General features: G+C 45.7%; 1 protein-coding gene across 2 annotated transcripts in view; it reads right to left on the reverse strand.

The window, feature by feature from the left end:
- Nucleotides 1-263: 263 nt before the first annotated feature.
- kidins220a (kinase D-interacting substrate 220a) overlaps nucleotides 264-17,183 on the reverse strand; it is a 44,264-nt gene continuing 27,344 nt past the window's right edge. Inside the window, exons 24-32 of one of the 2 annotated variants that reach the window (XM_041060101.1) lie at nucleotides 11,804-11,982; nucleotides 9,382-9,593; nucleotides 8,715-8,828; nucleotides 7,993-8,052; nucleotides 4,736-4,852; nucleotides 4,465-4,563; nucleotides 3,386-3,604; nucleotides 2,439-2,660; nucleotides 264-2,013 (exon numbers count right to left, since the gene is read on the reverse strand). In XM_041060101.1, the coding sequence (XP_040916035.1) occupies nucleotides 1,084-2,013; nucleotides 2,439-2,660; nucleotides 3,386-3,604; nucleotides 4,465-4,563; nucleotides 4,736-4,852; nucleotides 7,993-8,052; nucleotides 8,715-8,828; nucleotides 9,382-9,593; nucleotides 11,804-11,982 (2,152 nt within the window). In that variant the 3' untranslated portion in view covers nucleotides 264-1,083. The remainder of the gene's footprint in view (nucleotides 2,014-2,438; nucleotides 2,661-3,385; nucleotides 3,605-4,464; nucleotides 4,564-4,735; nucleotides 4,853-7,992; nucleotides 8,053-8,714; nucleotides 8,829-9,381; nucleotides 9,594-11,803; nucleotides 11,983-17,183) is intronic. The other variant, XM_041060102.1, reaches the window with a different exon arrangement.

The raw sequence follows: 17,183 nt of genomic DNA on the forward strand, positions 1-17,183 counted from the left end.
GTAAAGACTCCAGCAGGTCCCTGCACACAACTCTGGGAGCCACTGAGCTGAAGTTGTTACTCTCAGTAGTTTATAATTGTGACAGGCAGAGTCCATGCCACCAGCACTGCAGCACGTTTGTATGGAGAGTGCGCCATCTATCGGACAATATAGACACCGCCAGTGACACCGTCCCCAAGCGTGTTCCTGTTTTCCCTTAAACTGCATTAGATAAAATATTAAATGGTTAAAAAGAAGACTTTTAGTTGAAGTATTCTGACTTATTTACCAGCTGAATCCTCGTCTGCAGAGACGTCACTGTGCACACAGCTGATGTTCCTGCAAGAAGGAGCAGAAAAAGAGGAAACATGACACTGATTTCAAGGGTCCACGAGGTCAAAAATGTTTAATGGTTCACAAAACACAGTTTCACAAGGATCTTTAGAAAAGACCATCACCACTTTGGAGTCGAGTGCATGCATTTTTTTTTTTTAATCACCGGAACTACCAACAACACACTGTAACACTGTCTACGCTGCCGTCTATTTGAAATGTTTTAACTTTACCACACACAGCACAGCACAAAACACCTCTGAGACAAAGGCTTCAGTAACATGGACCTTTTTCACTCACGGCTACATTTCCTGAAGGAACATCTTTTTTTTTTTTTTCCTGTAACATATGACGTCCACAACTTGTAACATTTCATCACTAAACACAACATTTCCACATCACAGAGAGAATGTAACTATCCAAACACATGGGGCAGTGAAAGGCCTCGGAACATGAGGAAGAAATTAAAGCACTCCCAATCTGACCTGATTGAAACATTTTTGGTATAATTAAATTCCGAATGTAATTATAAATGTATCAGATTTGTGCTTTTTTCTTTCTTTCTACAGGCCGACTAATTAAAGCTTTAAATCACACTACTCTTGATTCACAGCCAACATTTCCTACGTTTTTTTTTCTAACAGGAGAACACGCATCTACTCTAATTCTTTGGAACACGTCACAACATCAACAGCGTGATTATCTCGACCAGCAGCATCAAGAACGACGGCCTACGTGACCCCTCTCAGAAAAACGAACACATATGTTTCCTCAGAGGACGCTCTCCCTCTCATCTCCCAGGCTGATGGTGCACAGGTTCTGGTTGTGGATGGTGGCGGCAGCGGTGGTGTTGGCAATGGTGCTGCTGCCGGGGGTGATGATGACAGCTGGCGAGACGTCGATGCCGGAGGAGGAGGAGGTGGTGGACCGTGTGCCTGTGATGTTAGCCTGCTGCTGATGGCTGTTGTTGGTGTTAGTGTTGGTGGTGTCAGTTGGGCTGCTGGTGTTGTTATTGAGGGTGGTGTTGCTGGAGGTGCGGTTGAGGTTGCTGACTCCGCTGGACGGCCACCCTTCATCTGGGCTGCTGGCCATTAGGCTGGCTTCGGACGGAGCCTCGGAGCAGATGGACATGCGGGCCACAGTGGCGTCCGGCAGGCCGCTCAGGCTGCTGGGGAGGAGGCCTCTCTTCTTCACCAACCCCTCCAGCTCCAGTTCAATCAGACTGGGCTTCAGCGAATCTCTCGCTCCGTCAGCATCTCCCTCAGCCTCCTCCAGGGAGCGGTCCGAAGAGCGGTCAGAGGAGCTGTCACTGGAGCGCATTCCTGAGTCGGACGAGTCCTTCTTGTCCAGGAGGATTTCGCTGAGGAAGCCAGGCCTGGTCAGCAGCCCAGTGGGCTGGGAGGCTCTGTGGAAAGACAGATCACCAGCTCTCGCCTCTTTGTGGAGGAGAGGTGTGGTGTTGTCAGCTTCTTCTGGGCCTGAGTCTTCATCGTTGGGCAGCTTGTGGTAGTACGCACCAGCTCCCTTCTTCCTGGAGCCCGGAGTCCTGGAGGATGAGCTGTGGTCCAGCTTCTCATCCTCTTCACTGATCGGGTCTAGGGGCTGGGCATCAGTCCCTGAGGGGAAGTCTGTGGCATCATTAGACTTGGAGCCTCTCTTGGTGAAGGACTTGCGGCCGTCTTGGTCAGCTCCTTCCTTGGCCTGAGGGATGGGAAGAGAATTCAGTGAGAACAACATGAAAATATACAGTATCCTGTGTTATTGGCAGAGAGGCCTCGGAAGAGGGGATTCCTGTCTCTCCTTTATGTGCCAAAACAAACAACGAGTATAAGCCAATAATTAAGAAATGCAAGAAGCAGTGATTTCCCCTTTCCCGGCCCAGACTCTTGCCGTTGTACAGGCCAAAGAAACGAAACATTTAAAAACATAAGTTTTAGAATAACATCACGCACGGGCTGACCTGAGAACCACAAGTCTACACAAGTCTACACAAGTTAATGACGATTACTTAGTTATTTTCCTGTAATCTCACAGTGGGAGCTTCTACTCTGAATTGGCTGAGGTATTTATGCCGTCAGCGATGTGTTGACAAAAACTTGACAGTGTACTTGTGACAGTCCACCCACCCCTTTGTCCTCTGAGCTGGCAGCCTGCAGGAACTGGCCGGGGTGGGGCTGCACGGGCCTCTCTCCTCCGCTGCCGGACATCTCCAGCTGGGCCATCTGAGCGATGTACTCCCTGTAGGCATCACGATACTCAGCCTGCTGCTTGTCTGTCAGCTTGCAGATGTCATTAGAGGATTCCTGGGAGTTGAGGCTGGACATGCTTGAGGTGCGGTGATTTGCCACCTGACAAGACGAGAGAAAGCCGGGTTGGTGTGCAAACATGCATATGAGTTTGTTGCGGAACATGTTTATGCTGCAGACTGCAGAAATGTGGCACATTACATTAATAACCAATAAAATATTCAGAATATGTGAAAAGTTTAAAAAAAAAAGTTGCGTGCAAAGAACACAGACAGTGGCAATGAAAGCCGTGGTGTGTTTTCGGTGTTGGGTGATTTGAATTTGAAACAGATCACAAAGTGAGATCATATAAAATAGCAGCCGAGCCAGCTGTCTACGTGTGAGTGTTTGCTCGAGTCTCAGAGATTTTGCAAATTGGGAATAGGGAAGGTGAAAATAACAAACAGGGGGCCCCTTGACACCTTTTGGTGCACTGCAGTGTGTCTGTGTGTGTGTGTGTATTTTTAATTCTGCCATCTTTTAGTGCACAATGAGCTTCCTCTGCTGTTCTCTTTTCTCACTCAAAACCACATTAATGTGAAACCACTGAGGTCACTAACACACTGACTAACTGGGTGCTTGGTGCAAGAAGACGTGGCCATGTGACAGTTTGGACTGTGTGACCTTGGGAGGGTGTGACCTTGTGAGCGATGGTGTGAGCATGTAACGCTCACACCAGCAACTTTTATACTTCTTATACTTCTGTTTTGCTTGTTTATGTGGGGGAGAGTATAATGCTCATACACCAATCTGAAGTGTGTGTGATCCTGTCAGCTCAACTGACTGACCGGCCAGTGTGAGTTGTTGCTTTGCCTCGGAGGCTCCTCCAGCCCCACTCCACTGAGCTCCTCGAAGCTGAGGTTGAGACTGAAGGCCGCTGCTTCGTGCTGGGCTCCCCCCGAGCGTCTGCTGGGCTCCCCGGGGTGCACGCTGCTGCCCTGCTCGCTGACAGCTCGGGACTCATCCTGAAGCAGAGCCTGGCTTTCAGCATGTCGTTGTTCCATCACCTGCAAAAAAAAAATACATCACAGCTCAGTCTTTCAGATCAGATTTGGGTTTCGGGACTGTGAGTTAGTTGTAAACATGTTTTTTTTTTTTTTCAAAGCATGTGATGTACAAAACAACAACAAAAGCATGTGCTTGTGAGAGGAGAACTGTGAGCTGTTCCTTAAGTAGAGCTATTCAGCTGTCCACTCCTCTCCCACAATAACCTCCCTTCATCCAGATATCAGTCAGCCATCTTGAACCAGATGGCCGTGCTGGCTGCGTTCTGGCAACACAACACTGGTTAGTACATGGAGCCGTCATGCCGCTGCACTTTCCAGCTGCTCCTATGTGAGCTCTGCATCAGATCTCCGGTAAAACATGACCAATCCGGGGCTCTGGTTTGGTATTAGGAGCGCAGACTGACATCTGATGAAGTGGAGCCGGCTACATGTGTTAGTGATTTCAGCCCCGGCTCAGCCGACTGGACTCCTGGCTGAATGACTAGCGCCCTTCTCGTAATACGGATTATAAAATCTCATATCCTAATATCTCAGCACAGCACAAGATGTCGTATTATGTGATTCTGTCTTGCTTCTTTTTGGAATAAACAAGAGCTGACATATATCAACAGGACGGCCCTGGCAGGCTAAGTGTCTGCAAAGAATCACAGAGGAGAATGTATGCTGTTGTAAATCTATTTCAGGCCTTTACTCTACAGTTACGAAGGAGCGGTTGTTATAGTTGTAGGTGGACTAATGCTTTCTTTATCTTTTAGGTCCACTGATGGCCCATTTCTTTTGACTGGACTCCACAAACAAAAACCTTCTTTTAGGAGCAACAAAATGAAAGTGAGGCAAGTGAGAGGAGAATTTAGTCTCACCATTCCCCTGAAGAGCTGCCAGTCACCAAAGTTCATCTCCATCTCTTTCTTCAGCTCGTCCAGGTTGCACTGGGCCAGCACCCGACCATTTATATTAGCCTGCAATGGACAAGGAAAGGATGCAGTGCAAAAAGGAACTGGAGAGACACTACACAAAGAGTATGAAAAGAACAAATGGATTTTTTAAAATGATATTTTCTACTAAAATAAGAACCTCAATCATGTTTAATAGAGACATGGATCAAATTTTGAACGCTATTAACAGACGCACCTTCTTGATGGTGGAGGTGTACTGAGGCAGCATGTTGGGGTCAATTCCATCCATCTGTTTAAGACGCTCGCACATTGCATCTGTGCTCAGAGAGCTGAGCAGGACCGCAGGAGGGACCTACACAAACACATGCGTGTCTAATTAGAAAACAGGCAACTTTTTCTTTCTTCAGAGAGTTTTCGTGAGTTAAAGTTTACCAGGGCAAACTCGCACACACTGTTAGAACAGCTCATCACTCCTAACCCATTGATTAGGACAAAACAAGCAACAATTCCTGGCAAAGACGTGCAGACCTGTTACTGCGAGGCACACAGAGGTGCAAAACCACAATCCCACACAGTAATTCTCTCCATCAGTCACACAGTGCAAGTGTAAAAGTAAACAAAGCTGCCAACCTATACAAATACACTGTTACCTGCTCTTTTCTTTTTCTCAGTGTATATATAAGCAACTAAAGTGTGTGCACAACACTTAAGGGATGGAGTCTGTAAGTCTGTGAGCCGCTGCTGAGCCGAGCCACACTGAAGCGGCGGCCGCCAAGGAGCTACGAGGCTTCATGTGACTAATACCAGTGGCCTGCTGATGCTGTCTAAGGCCTCGCAGACAGCCAACATGCCACCCCGCTGGCACACAAACTAAACAAACCTCATCCACCCTCCCTCGTCCCACTCCCCTCCTTTTCTTCACTCACCCCTCTCCCTCCCCTCTGGCTCTGCTTGCCTTTGTGAACCCTCACTCTCGCTCCTTCCTTCCTTCCTTCCCTCACTCACTCCCTCCCTTCCTTCCTCCCTCTCACATTACTTCCCCCTCAGCCTCCTCCACTGACCTCCTACTCCCTTCTCCATCACTCTGTTGCTCTCTCCCCCATCACTTCTTCCTACTCCCTCCCTTGTCATCTTTGCTCTCTCCCAGCTATTAACACCATTAAGACATGGCTTCAGACTAAGCCCTCCGGCTTTGTTTCTGGTTTCAAGGGAGAGGAGAGCAGAGCTTAGTCGGACTGTGAGTGGTTGTTAGACAAAAAATAAGCAGCTCACACAATACAGTACACAATAGTAGGTGCCAACTTTCTGTAGTGGTGGGCAAGAGGATGAAAACTGGCACTCTGGGAGTTTAACTACTGTTCATCTCCACATAATAGAGGTTTTTTTTTTCTCTAGAATTAAACTATGTTAGTGAATCTACTGAACTACTACAGATGCCAGGACCTTAAATTGTGTTTTGACTTCTAAGTGATGAGTCTATAATATCTCCTTCTACAGCATGCTTAATGAACAAGTGTGTTAGTGTTTAAGATGAAGCGGAGATAGGTGGAAGATGGAAAAAAGGTTGGACGTGGTGATGAAATTAAGCATGAAATCAAAGGTGTACCTGCTTTAATTTGTAAGGCAGCGACTTTAAATGCTTCATAAGGAGACAAAAAGAAGCAGACAGACAAACTGTCAGACAAAAATACACAGACATTTATAACATTATAAAGCCGGGGCTGTACCTGTGAGAAAAAGGAAGGGGGGAGGCAGAAATTAAGAGAGAAAAGACAGACAAGCTGCACACATGTTGAACTCATCATCAGGGGACAGGAGAGACACTGACAACAGCGCAGACAGACATTTATCTGCCTCGCAGCAGGGGAGGAGGCGGCTCCTCTGCAGCGGCCGCACAGCCACGTCAGACTGGAAAAGAAGAGGCTGTTGAAAGTAGAATTATTACACAAGGAGATTTTCTTTTCGCTGGAGTCAGCGGGCTTTTACAGTCATAATCTTTGCAGACAGAACGGATTGTGGACAGAGACAGAGAGAAAGACCCAGTAAGAGAATGAGACATCCTTCACTGTGCGCAGAAAAAGCAGAAGTTTCAATTCAGGGAAGGCCTTGAATACGACTCCTCGATTCAGACTGCGAGCGTGTGTTTTAAGAACATGAGCAAAAGCGTAAATGTCTGCGGGTGTGTCTGCGTGTGTGTTTGTGTGAACCCTCCCAGTGTGTGTGTGTGATAAGACTGTAATTACAGCTGGGCTGAGCTCAGGGCTGGGCAGAAGGATGGGGAAGAGGAAACAGAGCTCTGTGAGGGTGGAAGCGTCTTGGTAAGGAGATAAGCTCTACCAGCGCTGGGCTCATTGTCAGTGTGTGTGTGTGTGTGTGTGTGTATGTATGTGTGTGTATGTGTATGTGTGTGTGTCTGTGTGTGTGCACGCGTGAGTGTATTGCCAACCCCAACAGTTGCTCTGATGATAATCCCGGCAGGCCGAGGAATCCATACTCACACTTATATCAGCGAGGCAATTACACTGGGCTAGGCCCGCTTACATATCCAAAGAGTCACACACAAATGAGCGAGTGTGCGCACACATCCACATTCACAGATTTGTAGAAATACAGGCACACATGAGCACTGCGCAGAGAGATAAAGTGTGGACCAAAAAGGGATAAGATGGGCTAATGTGCATGGAAAAGCCAGAATGGGAGGAAACTGAAGAAATTTATACAGAAGAAGAAAGGAGACAAAAGAGCAGGGGGAGATATGAGGAGTGAAAAACTGTGTAAAAATTTAAGACACTGATGAAGGTATAAAGGAATGGATTTTAAAAAATTTAAAGACACAAAAATACAGACAGAGAAGAGACAGAGCGAAGGAACCTTACATAGTAATCTATATTTAAATCTTTCATACAGCTCCTTTAAATGCTTGCTGGCAGTGCCCTGATAAGTGGCTTTGTGGAACAGAAATCTCCCGAGTAGCGTTATCTTTAAATTGTTCTAATAGTGGCTGCCTTCTCTTGAAATGTGTGAATATCTGGGTGTGGAGATTCAGGTTATTTTCAGTGTAACGCCATGCATTCCTGAAGTGGGTTAACAACACTTTCAAGTCCATTTATAAGAAGATGGAAACTGCTACTCTGCCAATATCAGAGTTAACTTCATTCAGCACGTTATATTTACATATGCTATAGTTTGTTTCAGTTTGTGTGTTTATTGTAAGAATTTCGGAGCGGGCAGACAAGTGTGATAACCTATTTTTGTTTCTCTGTGCTTTTGTAAACCACAACAACAACAAAACAAGTAGTCCATCTAACAACAGGCGTGCATTTAGTCATGCAACACAATAAATGACAAATGAGGTTCAAGCATCAAGTCAGCAGGCAGATAATGAAGGACTAGTTGCATGTGTGCATACCCGTAGTGCTCCACAACTGTATACCTATGTGTGTATGTGTGCAGGACATGTGCTAATATGTCAGCTAATGTTAGCCAGGTTACCATGGTGGGGTCAGAGGGAGAGGAGGGGAGGCTTTCTCTGGCATCTTCTGCAATAACATCCTGATATGGGCACAGAATGGAGACAAGGATTGTATAGAAAGAAGAGCTAATGAGTTCATGATCGATCAATTTATGGAAAAACCTTACACTTCTTTACTCTGAGTTTGGGCTCAACAAACTGAGAAATGCCCCCACCAGCTTCAGGAGCTGGACAGTGGTTTGGTGCAGTTGCAGTAGAAACAGGGTGACATTAAACACATCACAAGGTAATGGAAAATGTAAAGTTAAAACATGACATCACACCGAGGAGAGGGAGTCAGAGGGATGGAGGAAAGAGGCAGATGAAAGAAGAGGAGGTGTTAAAAAAAAAGAGGAGGTCAGACTTTGCTCATTCTGACACAATGGACCTGATAGCTTATTAAACATCAAGTGATATAATAGCAGTATATTCTGAACCTGAGTCTTTGTACATTTATATTTAGTCTTCATACATTTATATTTAGGAAATTATTTATACTAATGGAATAACATCTCCCTTTACTGGTACTGCTGGGAAACTGCTCAGGGTAATGTAGTAGACAGAAACTGCTTAAACTTTCACACAATCCAATCACGCAGACAGTGTTGCTGCATAATGTAACTACAACAACAAAGTAGTATATCTGCTCGAGTGCGAGATGAAAGCAAACGTTCAGTGGGTCTAGCTCTACTTCTTTACTTACAAGTCCATTGGTGTCCTTAGGTTGGCCGGGTGGTTTAATGGAGGGACGCAAGGATGAGGGGACATGGTGGGAGTAATGCCGTGGCTGGTGATACACATGATGGGGGAAATAAGGCTACGAGGGGAAAAGGAGGGAATGTGGAGAAGAGGATGGGGAGGGGAGAGGAGAGGGGGAGGAGGTAAAAACAAAATGAAAATCATAAAATCATATGAGGGAGCTCAGGCACACATATAACAAGGATGCAGCGGGGGAAAATAAAACATTGCTCGCTTACTCAATCATGCTCAGTAAAGTGAGCCATCGTCATACGGTACACACAAAGATCTGTAAACTGCACAGTATAACTGCCAAGTGCTACATTATGATAACATGCAGAGGATGGAGCAGCTAAATTCAGAAAGGTGTGTGGTTGTTTGTGGTTGTGGGGATAAGTGAGTGCCACTCAGGTGGCAGGAACTGTTTCTGCTGTTGCTGTTAGAAAGCAGCCAGTGATTCCAATTTTATTTTTTGTGTAGCGGAGATCATGAACAGCATTTACTTTATTTTTGGATTTTCAAGAAGATCACATTTTCACTGGGGCCTATCTACATCAATATGGACACCTGATGGACTCTGAATAATAGGTAGAGGACTGGTCTTCTAAACACAATTTCCTGTTCTGTCTCACCCGGTTGTAGAAGGGATGCTGTGGGCCAGTCATCCCGCTGAAGTAGGCGCTGTGGGGCTGAGGAGGCAGGGATCCGGTGAAGGAGCCTGTCGGGGAGCAGGCGGCAGAGTGCTGGCCGTAACCTGACTGGGGACGGGGCACTGCCTCTTGCAGGGGCAGCGTGGGATAGGTCACTGCTCCGATGTGCATCTGCTCCCTGGCCGCACGCACATCTAAGAGAGGACAGAGCCAGAGGGAAAAAAGAACAAGAGCGGGAGAGAGAAGGAACTGTTTATCTGCAATGCTGATGATGATGTCTTGGCGATGACTATAAAGACCCTTCAGATCCACCCACGCATCAATAATTTAGCTTTATTTCATCGTCCCTAGAGAGTTTAGACAGTTGTGAATCCACAGAGAAAAATACATATCAAACAATTGACACACACAAGAGGAAAATTCCTTGATTCTCGAAGCACTGTGGGGAATACAACAACAATGTTGTTCCTGAACATGTTCTCCTTATCCAAAATATAAGACGATCAAACAACTAAATGCTGGAGAGTCAAGACGAGCGCAGATGTTACGATTACAGCGACCCTCAACTGTGAATTCCATTCTCACTTTGATTTCTATTACTCTGTTTGCTCACAAATCAGCAGGCGTGCTGATATTCTGTGTTTTCCAAATTATATACCAGCCATGTGACGACTCTGGCACATGGAGCCCCTTGCTGTCCCTGACAAATAAATTCGCCCATGTAAACAAACAAAGCAGACCATGTGAACTCATAGACACTGTCTCATAAGTGCTTTGCCACAATTGTTTTCACATAAATCAATTTGACTTTGAGTCGAGTAGGAGCTGAGCAGGGAGCTTTGGTAAAACCTCCCCAAATTAAAGTTAAATAAGCCCAGAGACAGAACAGAGTGGCTCTGTGTGGCTGGCAAGAAAGTAAGAACCAGAAACAGAAGCAGGCACCAGAATGTCTCCTGGTTATACAAGTGGCTGCTGAATGACACGCTGAGTGAGACCCAATCCAGCCTGTGAACACAATGGGGGCCTTATGATGTGAGTCAGCCTCATGGGCGGGTATCACTGACAGCACTGCCCACTGGCTGGCCACAGGACACTGGGCACCGAGTACAGAGTGGCCATGGATGGAGCGGAGGGAGCAGGATGACTGGGTAAGAGCATTGGTCACCTTCTGCTCCCTGGCGACACGTGTGGAGGTGAAAACACCTGTACACTTTTGAGCAAACACACACACTAATAAACACGTGTTTGGAGGATATGTACAGCATATACACACCTTGACACTTTTAGGAGAGGAGCACTGTACTTACAGACTGGACGTCTGGGTGTAGAGCTTGGTCAGCTGCGCCCTCCATGACTCAAACTTGGCTTAATGGAACAGATTTTGTGTGTGTGTTTTCTGTGGTCTCACTATGATGCAGCAGGTTCACACTAGGCGTCATTGACACTCCTTTACAGGCTGAATGGACGCTGACGCATGGTAGCAAAAGTACAGCACCACTTGGGCTTACAGTTTAATACCGATGCAGTATAACGTCACTGTAAGTACAAACTGTGAAATCTGGTGCAGCACTGGAGGCAGATTGGTGGCACAGAGTGAAAATATTGTCCTGATCCCACAGTACTGTAGTGGAAACCTGCTCGACATTTGATTGTGTGCAATGAGAAGCAAACTGTAGGTTTCTGAGAGCCCCTGCAGTGGGCGATTTTAGACCAGACCCTGCTGCAATGTTATGAGTAATGTCACTGCCAAATGAGCTGGCACTGAATTCAGCACATCACATAGAGGACAGTTCTCTGTTTCCCCCGGCTATTGTGTACTCAGTCCCTTTAGGTACTTTAAACTGTATAACTGTATGATTAACCTCTTTTTCTCTCACACACACACACAAACAAAAACAAATTTAATCACACAGTTATTATCATGATGATGCATTAAAATACTGTTAACAGTTTCATTTTGATTTAACCTGAAAAAGAAATTGTAATGGAAATGTATTTTAGGATTAAACAAATTAACATTATGTTGAGATACCTGTTGTATCTGTTTTCAATGCATGTAAAGATTGAAGGGACGTTAAAGAATCCTAAATACACCAATCAGACTTCTATTAAGAGGCAGGTTACTCAGTGGTTTGATGAGAATAAAAATAATGTGACTCATATGCTGTGGCTTTTCTGACCACAAAAAACAACACTAAACAACTTAAGTGCTGTAGTCATGGAGATGGTTTAGTTGTTGTTTTGTTGTCACACGATCACAATTAAACCATCACCACGACAACTGTGCAACTTCACGGATTGAGGAAGATCACGAGATGTGGTTGTTGTGGTCGCCCATCACCAGACTAAAACACTTTATGCTTGTTTTTCACAGATCTGCACCATATACTGAGTGTGTATGAACCTGCTATGATTTCCCTGAGTTTGGGGTCCAGGTTGACAGTGCACGGCAGGAACATCTCCACATCTCTGGCAGTGAGAACAGGTGTCCTGGAAGAGAGGAAGACCTCAAAGCTGCGGATGTCTCCATCGATTTCCAGCAGTGGTTCCACATCCTTAGTGGTGGGGATGTTCTTGGAGATTCTTCAGAGGAAAAAGAAAAAGAGAAGGATTATTAAGCACAAGACCCAATCATCATGATTATTTGGAAACTATTTCATTATTGGGACTTAGGGGTTTCAAATTCAGTAGACTGGAAACAAAAAAAAAGAAAATGAGTTACTATACAACTGAATTACACAACTCTTAACTGTGAGCAACCAAATGGTTATAAAGGACAATACAATAAATGGTGGAGAGTTGTGGACATTTTGACAAAAACATGTCAACATGTCAGTTTACACTAAATTCTGACTGGTACGTTTGTAGCTGGAAACGCAAAGCATCACATTCTGATGAAAAAAGAAAAGAGGAAATAGCAAGCAGTACTGTTAAGATTGAAGAGATATGCAACGGTCATCATCATCATGCGAGCAGAGAGATAACTGGATTTAGAGAAGGCAAGATAGTTAAAGGGGGGATGTTCGAGGACAGATAGAGTGAGGGATGTTATCTTTTCTCAGCAGAGGAGGAAACCTGAGAAGATGACAATCAGGGTAATTTAGCAAGCAGCAGACGGAAGTGCGTCATGACGCGCTGCTACAGTTAACATGATGTTTGTTATCACAGGCTTTAAGTAAACATCTTTGGAGATTGTTCTGTTATTGGTCAATAGTTTGCTTCTACATACACTACCAAAAATTTCGCCTGTATTATTTTAAGAATCATGCTGCAAGTTTATGGAGTTTTACATTTAAAAATCATTCAAAAACTGCACAAACTCTGGTGCCATACGAGTTAAATCTAAAGTCAGTGATTTAGAAGTGGCAGCAGCATTTCTGAAATGATGAATACAGAACACAAATTGTGAATCAGTTTAATCAAGGACAGTGTAACATGTGGCCAAGGCTACAAGGGAAGCAAACACCAACAACCCAGAGTAATCAGTACATCTCGTTAATCCTATCATTCAGACATATAAATATGAAACTCTGAGTGACTTATGACACCGGCCATTCATCACCAGAATGTGCCGCTCTTATCAGATGAATGAGGAGACTCCAGCAGGGAGCAGACATTTTTCTCATCTCTGTCTCCATTTCTCATCCGAACCCTTCATCATTTTCTCAGTAGATGCTTTTCTCTCCCGGCATCCTGCTTAACCTTCCCTCTTCTCAGATCAACCCTGACTCACCCTCCTCCCCGTACATCATCCAGTGTGTGCACTGGTATGCTGGGCAGATGAGTTGGGTTTTTCCCTGGGCCTGATCTGTTTTCGAGAGCGAACACAGGCAGGCCTTTCTGTGACTTGATTGGATGATAAGTACCATTGCTGAGGCACGCTAGCTAAGTCAGGGTGAGGTCAGCATCTGGCGAAGACTCAATACAGCACACTGTTAGCTAATAATCCAAACTATCTGCTAACCTATTCCAGTTAACACACTGGCTGAAATGTCTCCCGTAAGCTCAGTCCAGTGAGGTTCCTGGTGGACAAAAACAAGACCTCAGAAGAACACTGCACTTAGTTACAGTTTACATCATTTCCATTTTAGGCTTTTGGTTGATTCTCCTACCCAGACTGCTTACAGTGAGTGAACAGGTAGGGGTCCAGTCTTCTGCTCAAGGACATTTTGACAGGACAGATAGCTGAGGATGGACACATCTGCTGTTGCAGGGCTTGAACCTGTGACCTTGTGATAACAGGATGTCTCCCACCAAATGTATGAGTGTGGCAATAAAGGGAGGTATTTTGAGATCCTAAGTCTTGCACATGTTCCAAGTCCAAAAAAAGACATTTACCTGTAAATCTTTAAGTGGCAACGAATTGCAATCTAAATTAATATTAAAGCTACATTTTTGCATCTGTGCTCCATTCATACACCTCTCCCCAATCTTGTGTGATCCTCCTGCAGAGATCCACTTCTCAGTAGACCGGCCCAGGTGGGTTACCCCTACACCACAGCCCCCACCCAACTGCCAGTACAGACACACTTGGACTGAAAGAAGAGAAAATAGGCTGTGAGAAGGGAGGACAGAGAGGCACAGCTGGGCTCCAGTGCACAAAGCCCTCTCAGTGTTTTCTTCCATTAGAACCTTTAACAAGACCCAAAAGGTCGAGGAAGCTCCATGTTGGCACACAGATGAACCCCGTTCATGTGACCCCTGGCTAGGGAGGATGAGCGGGACACGGAAGGCACAGATGTTACCTGAGTGCACGCACACACAAGCTGCATCAGTGAGCGGCACCAGCGATGATTTCAAACAACATCGACAAAAACAGCAGTGTGTAATGTCCACCGCAGACACGTGGGCAGTGAGGATGGGGAAATTCAAAGGCACAGATGAAGGGTGGAGTGTGTGTTCGAGCGTATGTACAAGTATATGTACAGCGTATGTGTGTGTGTATGTGTATGTGTGTGTGTGTGGGGGGGGGGGGGGGTGTTTGGTTCCTTTTCCCATGAACTGTATTAACCCGTACACTGACTGGGAGAAGCTTGTGCTTTTCCCAATTTCCAGCTGGCTTACTGATGTTTATTTGTGGGTCTGCAGACACAGACCAACAGGAGCCAGTGACTCACATATACACACACACACAAACATAGGGCACTTCCTTTTGCTATAAAGAGAACAACCTCCAAAGACTTTCTAAGGAATCTTGAATCTTTTTATAGGGCCATCTAACACAGCTCAGTGGTGTGTCCACAGAGTTTAGTTGTTTTGAGCCAAAAATGAGAATGGACAGTAATAATGTCACTAAAACTCAGACTTATTGTTGTAGTGGCTTTTAGCTACTTCAGATTCTGAATGATCCTGAACGCTGCATAAAAATTCAGCCTGCACCTTGCACCTAACACGTGTCATCCACCTACGGTGCCACCCAAAAAACTAGCAGCCTTCAGCCTTCCATATTTCACTGACTTGCATGTTTGGCTCTTATGCGCTGTCGTATCATTGAAAACATGGAGTAGCATAGACAGATGCAACCTCCAAAGACAACCAGGAGCTGTGGAGAGAAGAAAATCGGACATTCCTCGGGGAGTTACACCCAAACAGATGGAAAGCAGAAAGGTCCATTTGTGACATTCCCAGCTGACTGGTCATATATGTCCGCCGAAGAGGCAGGCCGGACACAAAGTGGAGCTCTCACTTCAATACTGGCCTTGTGAGATCTATGGGAAAGATGGGAGGGCACTAGGCAGTGGATGGCAGATAAGAAGAATAATAGAAATACAAGAAAAGGAAGGAAAGAACTACAGAGAAGGAAGAGAATTATTGCAATACTAATGAACCTGACATCTGATAACTTGTTAGAGTGATTCTGGCAAACATGTTGAACAAACAGTGCCCCTTGAATGCCAACAGAAGTTTGTCAATGAGGTTTAACCATTGTAAATGATCGCCTTTGCAGAAAACTAATGATGAGTTTGCTGGCCTTGGCATTAAGCTATTGACACAAATCACTTCAGACTTAGTCATCTTCACAGTGAACAGACGATACAGACAAAATGAACAAAGCCATTCTTATCAGCAATCAGTTGCCAAATGACAAGATGGATGTACGGGTTGGAGCGCCAAGGAAGCCGGCGTGCTACTTTCAAGCAGACCGAGGACGAGTGAGATAAAGGCCAGCAGGCATCCCGGCAGCCATTCCTGCACAATGGGCCTATTGACAGGACCCAGCTTATAGCCGCAGCAGCACAGGCGCTTAGGTCCAACTACTCTCTGTGTGGTGTGGCCACTGAGAGCTTTCTGAGCTTATCCAAATGCTAATAGGTCCCAAAGCTGACTGGAGCATAGCCTTTCTTCTCCTCTCAACCTCCCACACGCTGCAGCTGACGGGGCTGAGCAGAATTCATCACTCTATCCCTTCCGTCCTCTCTTTGGGCAATGAAACTATGAATGTGCCACTTGACTTTGCTTTACAGCTGTCCTCTGTGCTTACGGACGACATGCGCATGCATGCCACAATGAGGTGGTCTAGCTGCCAAACATTTCCATAAAGGGACCCAAAGACAGAGAGAGATGCCTGCAGAACAGACAAACGCCTGTGCACATTGTGTTTGAGAAGCTCAAGAGTTTCAGTATGAGACACTGTGTGACCAGTACAACAATGTGTGGGTGAAGAAGTTAACCAGGCCCGGGTCCGGCACATTCCTCTCCTGGTCAGAGTCATGTCAGAGCCACTGGCACAGTGTCTGCCAAGCGCGTGGATGAAACCAATGAGGCCCTCTCTGGGAAAACAGCGGACAGGCGGACAGACCAGCATGCTGGCGCGTGGACTCGCAGCATCAATGCTGAGAGAGGTTATTGTTACAGTGGGAGCTGCCAAGCCCTCCACCACCCCAAAGGCAGAGGGGGAGAGCAAAAATATGTTTTCACTTTAGATGACGCCATGTTCTTTGTCTCCTTAAAATCCAGACGTATTTCCTTGATTTGAATCAAATGCTTCAAGTAACGCGGACACCCTGTGTCTCTACTTTCCTCTTTGTCTCAAACTTTCTCTCTTTCCTGCTTCCTTGTCTTGGCAGTGCCAACTGACAACTTGTGGCAGCGTCTGCTTTCCATATACATTCGTGGCAAAGTTAAGTCCAATAATTGAAACTCTCGTGTACTAAGCTGGACCTGTGCATCCCAAAGCAAACCACAGAGACAAGCAGGCTAATGGGAAACACACCAGGCTGATAAAAACCAAGCAGCTTCGGAGCGAGCGGCCTCTCGGTGAGACGGGCTCAGGACTCAGTGGTTCCCTGAAATGTTGATTAAACTCATGTGTAGAGCCGAAATGGAGCCTCCTTGTTCCAGACCCCAAAAACCTTAACTGAACCCGCCACTCAGAGTAACTAAGGCCTCATTCTTGACAAATAGTAAAACACTAAACCTCAGCGTGGTGATTTATGCGCAAGAGGAGTTTGGAGCATCATAGGGCCGTGGCAGAGTTCGTTCACTTTGACACTAATTGTACCACGAAGTTCACATCAGCTCATGCGGTTGTTTGATAGCTGTAATGGCCAGTTGATAGGGTGTATGATGCCGAGTTAAGTGGGGTGGACTGCTAAAGTGAAGACAAATGTGCTCTTCTGCAGCAGATAATACATCTGGAATTAGTCTGCTATGGGACCAAAATCCATACAGTGAGAGGATGAATGTGACAAATAAAGCCTGGGATTCTCAGGCTGAACCAGTACCACACTCCGGTTAACTTCACAGAGTGGGATTCTGTACATCAAAAATATGATGAGAGAGGG

This window comes from Toxotes jaculatrix, chromosome 17 (genome assembly GCF_017976425.1).
Source record: "Toxotes jaculatrix isolate fToxJac2 chromosome 17, fToxJac2.pri, whole genome shotgun sequence".
In the NCBI taxonomy this organism is placed as follows: Eukaryota; Metazoa; Chordata; class Actinopteri; family Toxotidae; genus Toxotes; species Toxotes jaculatrix.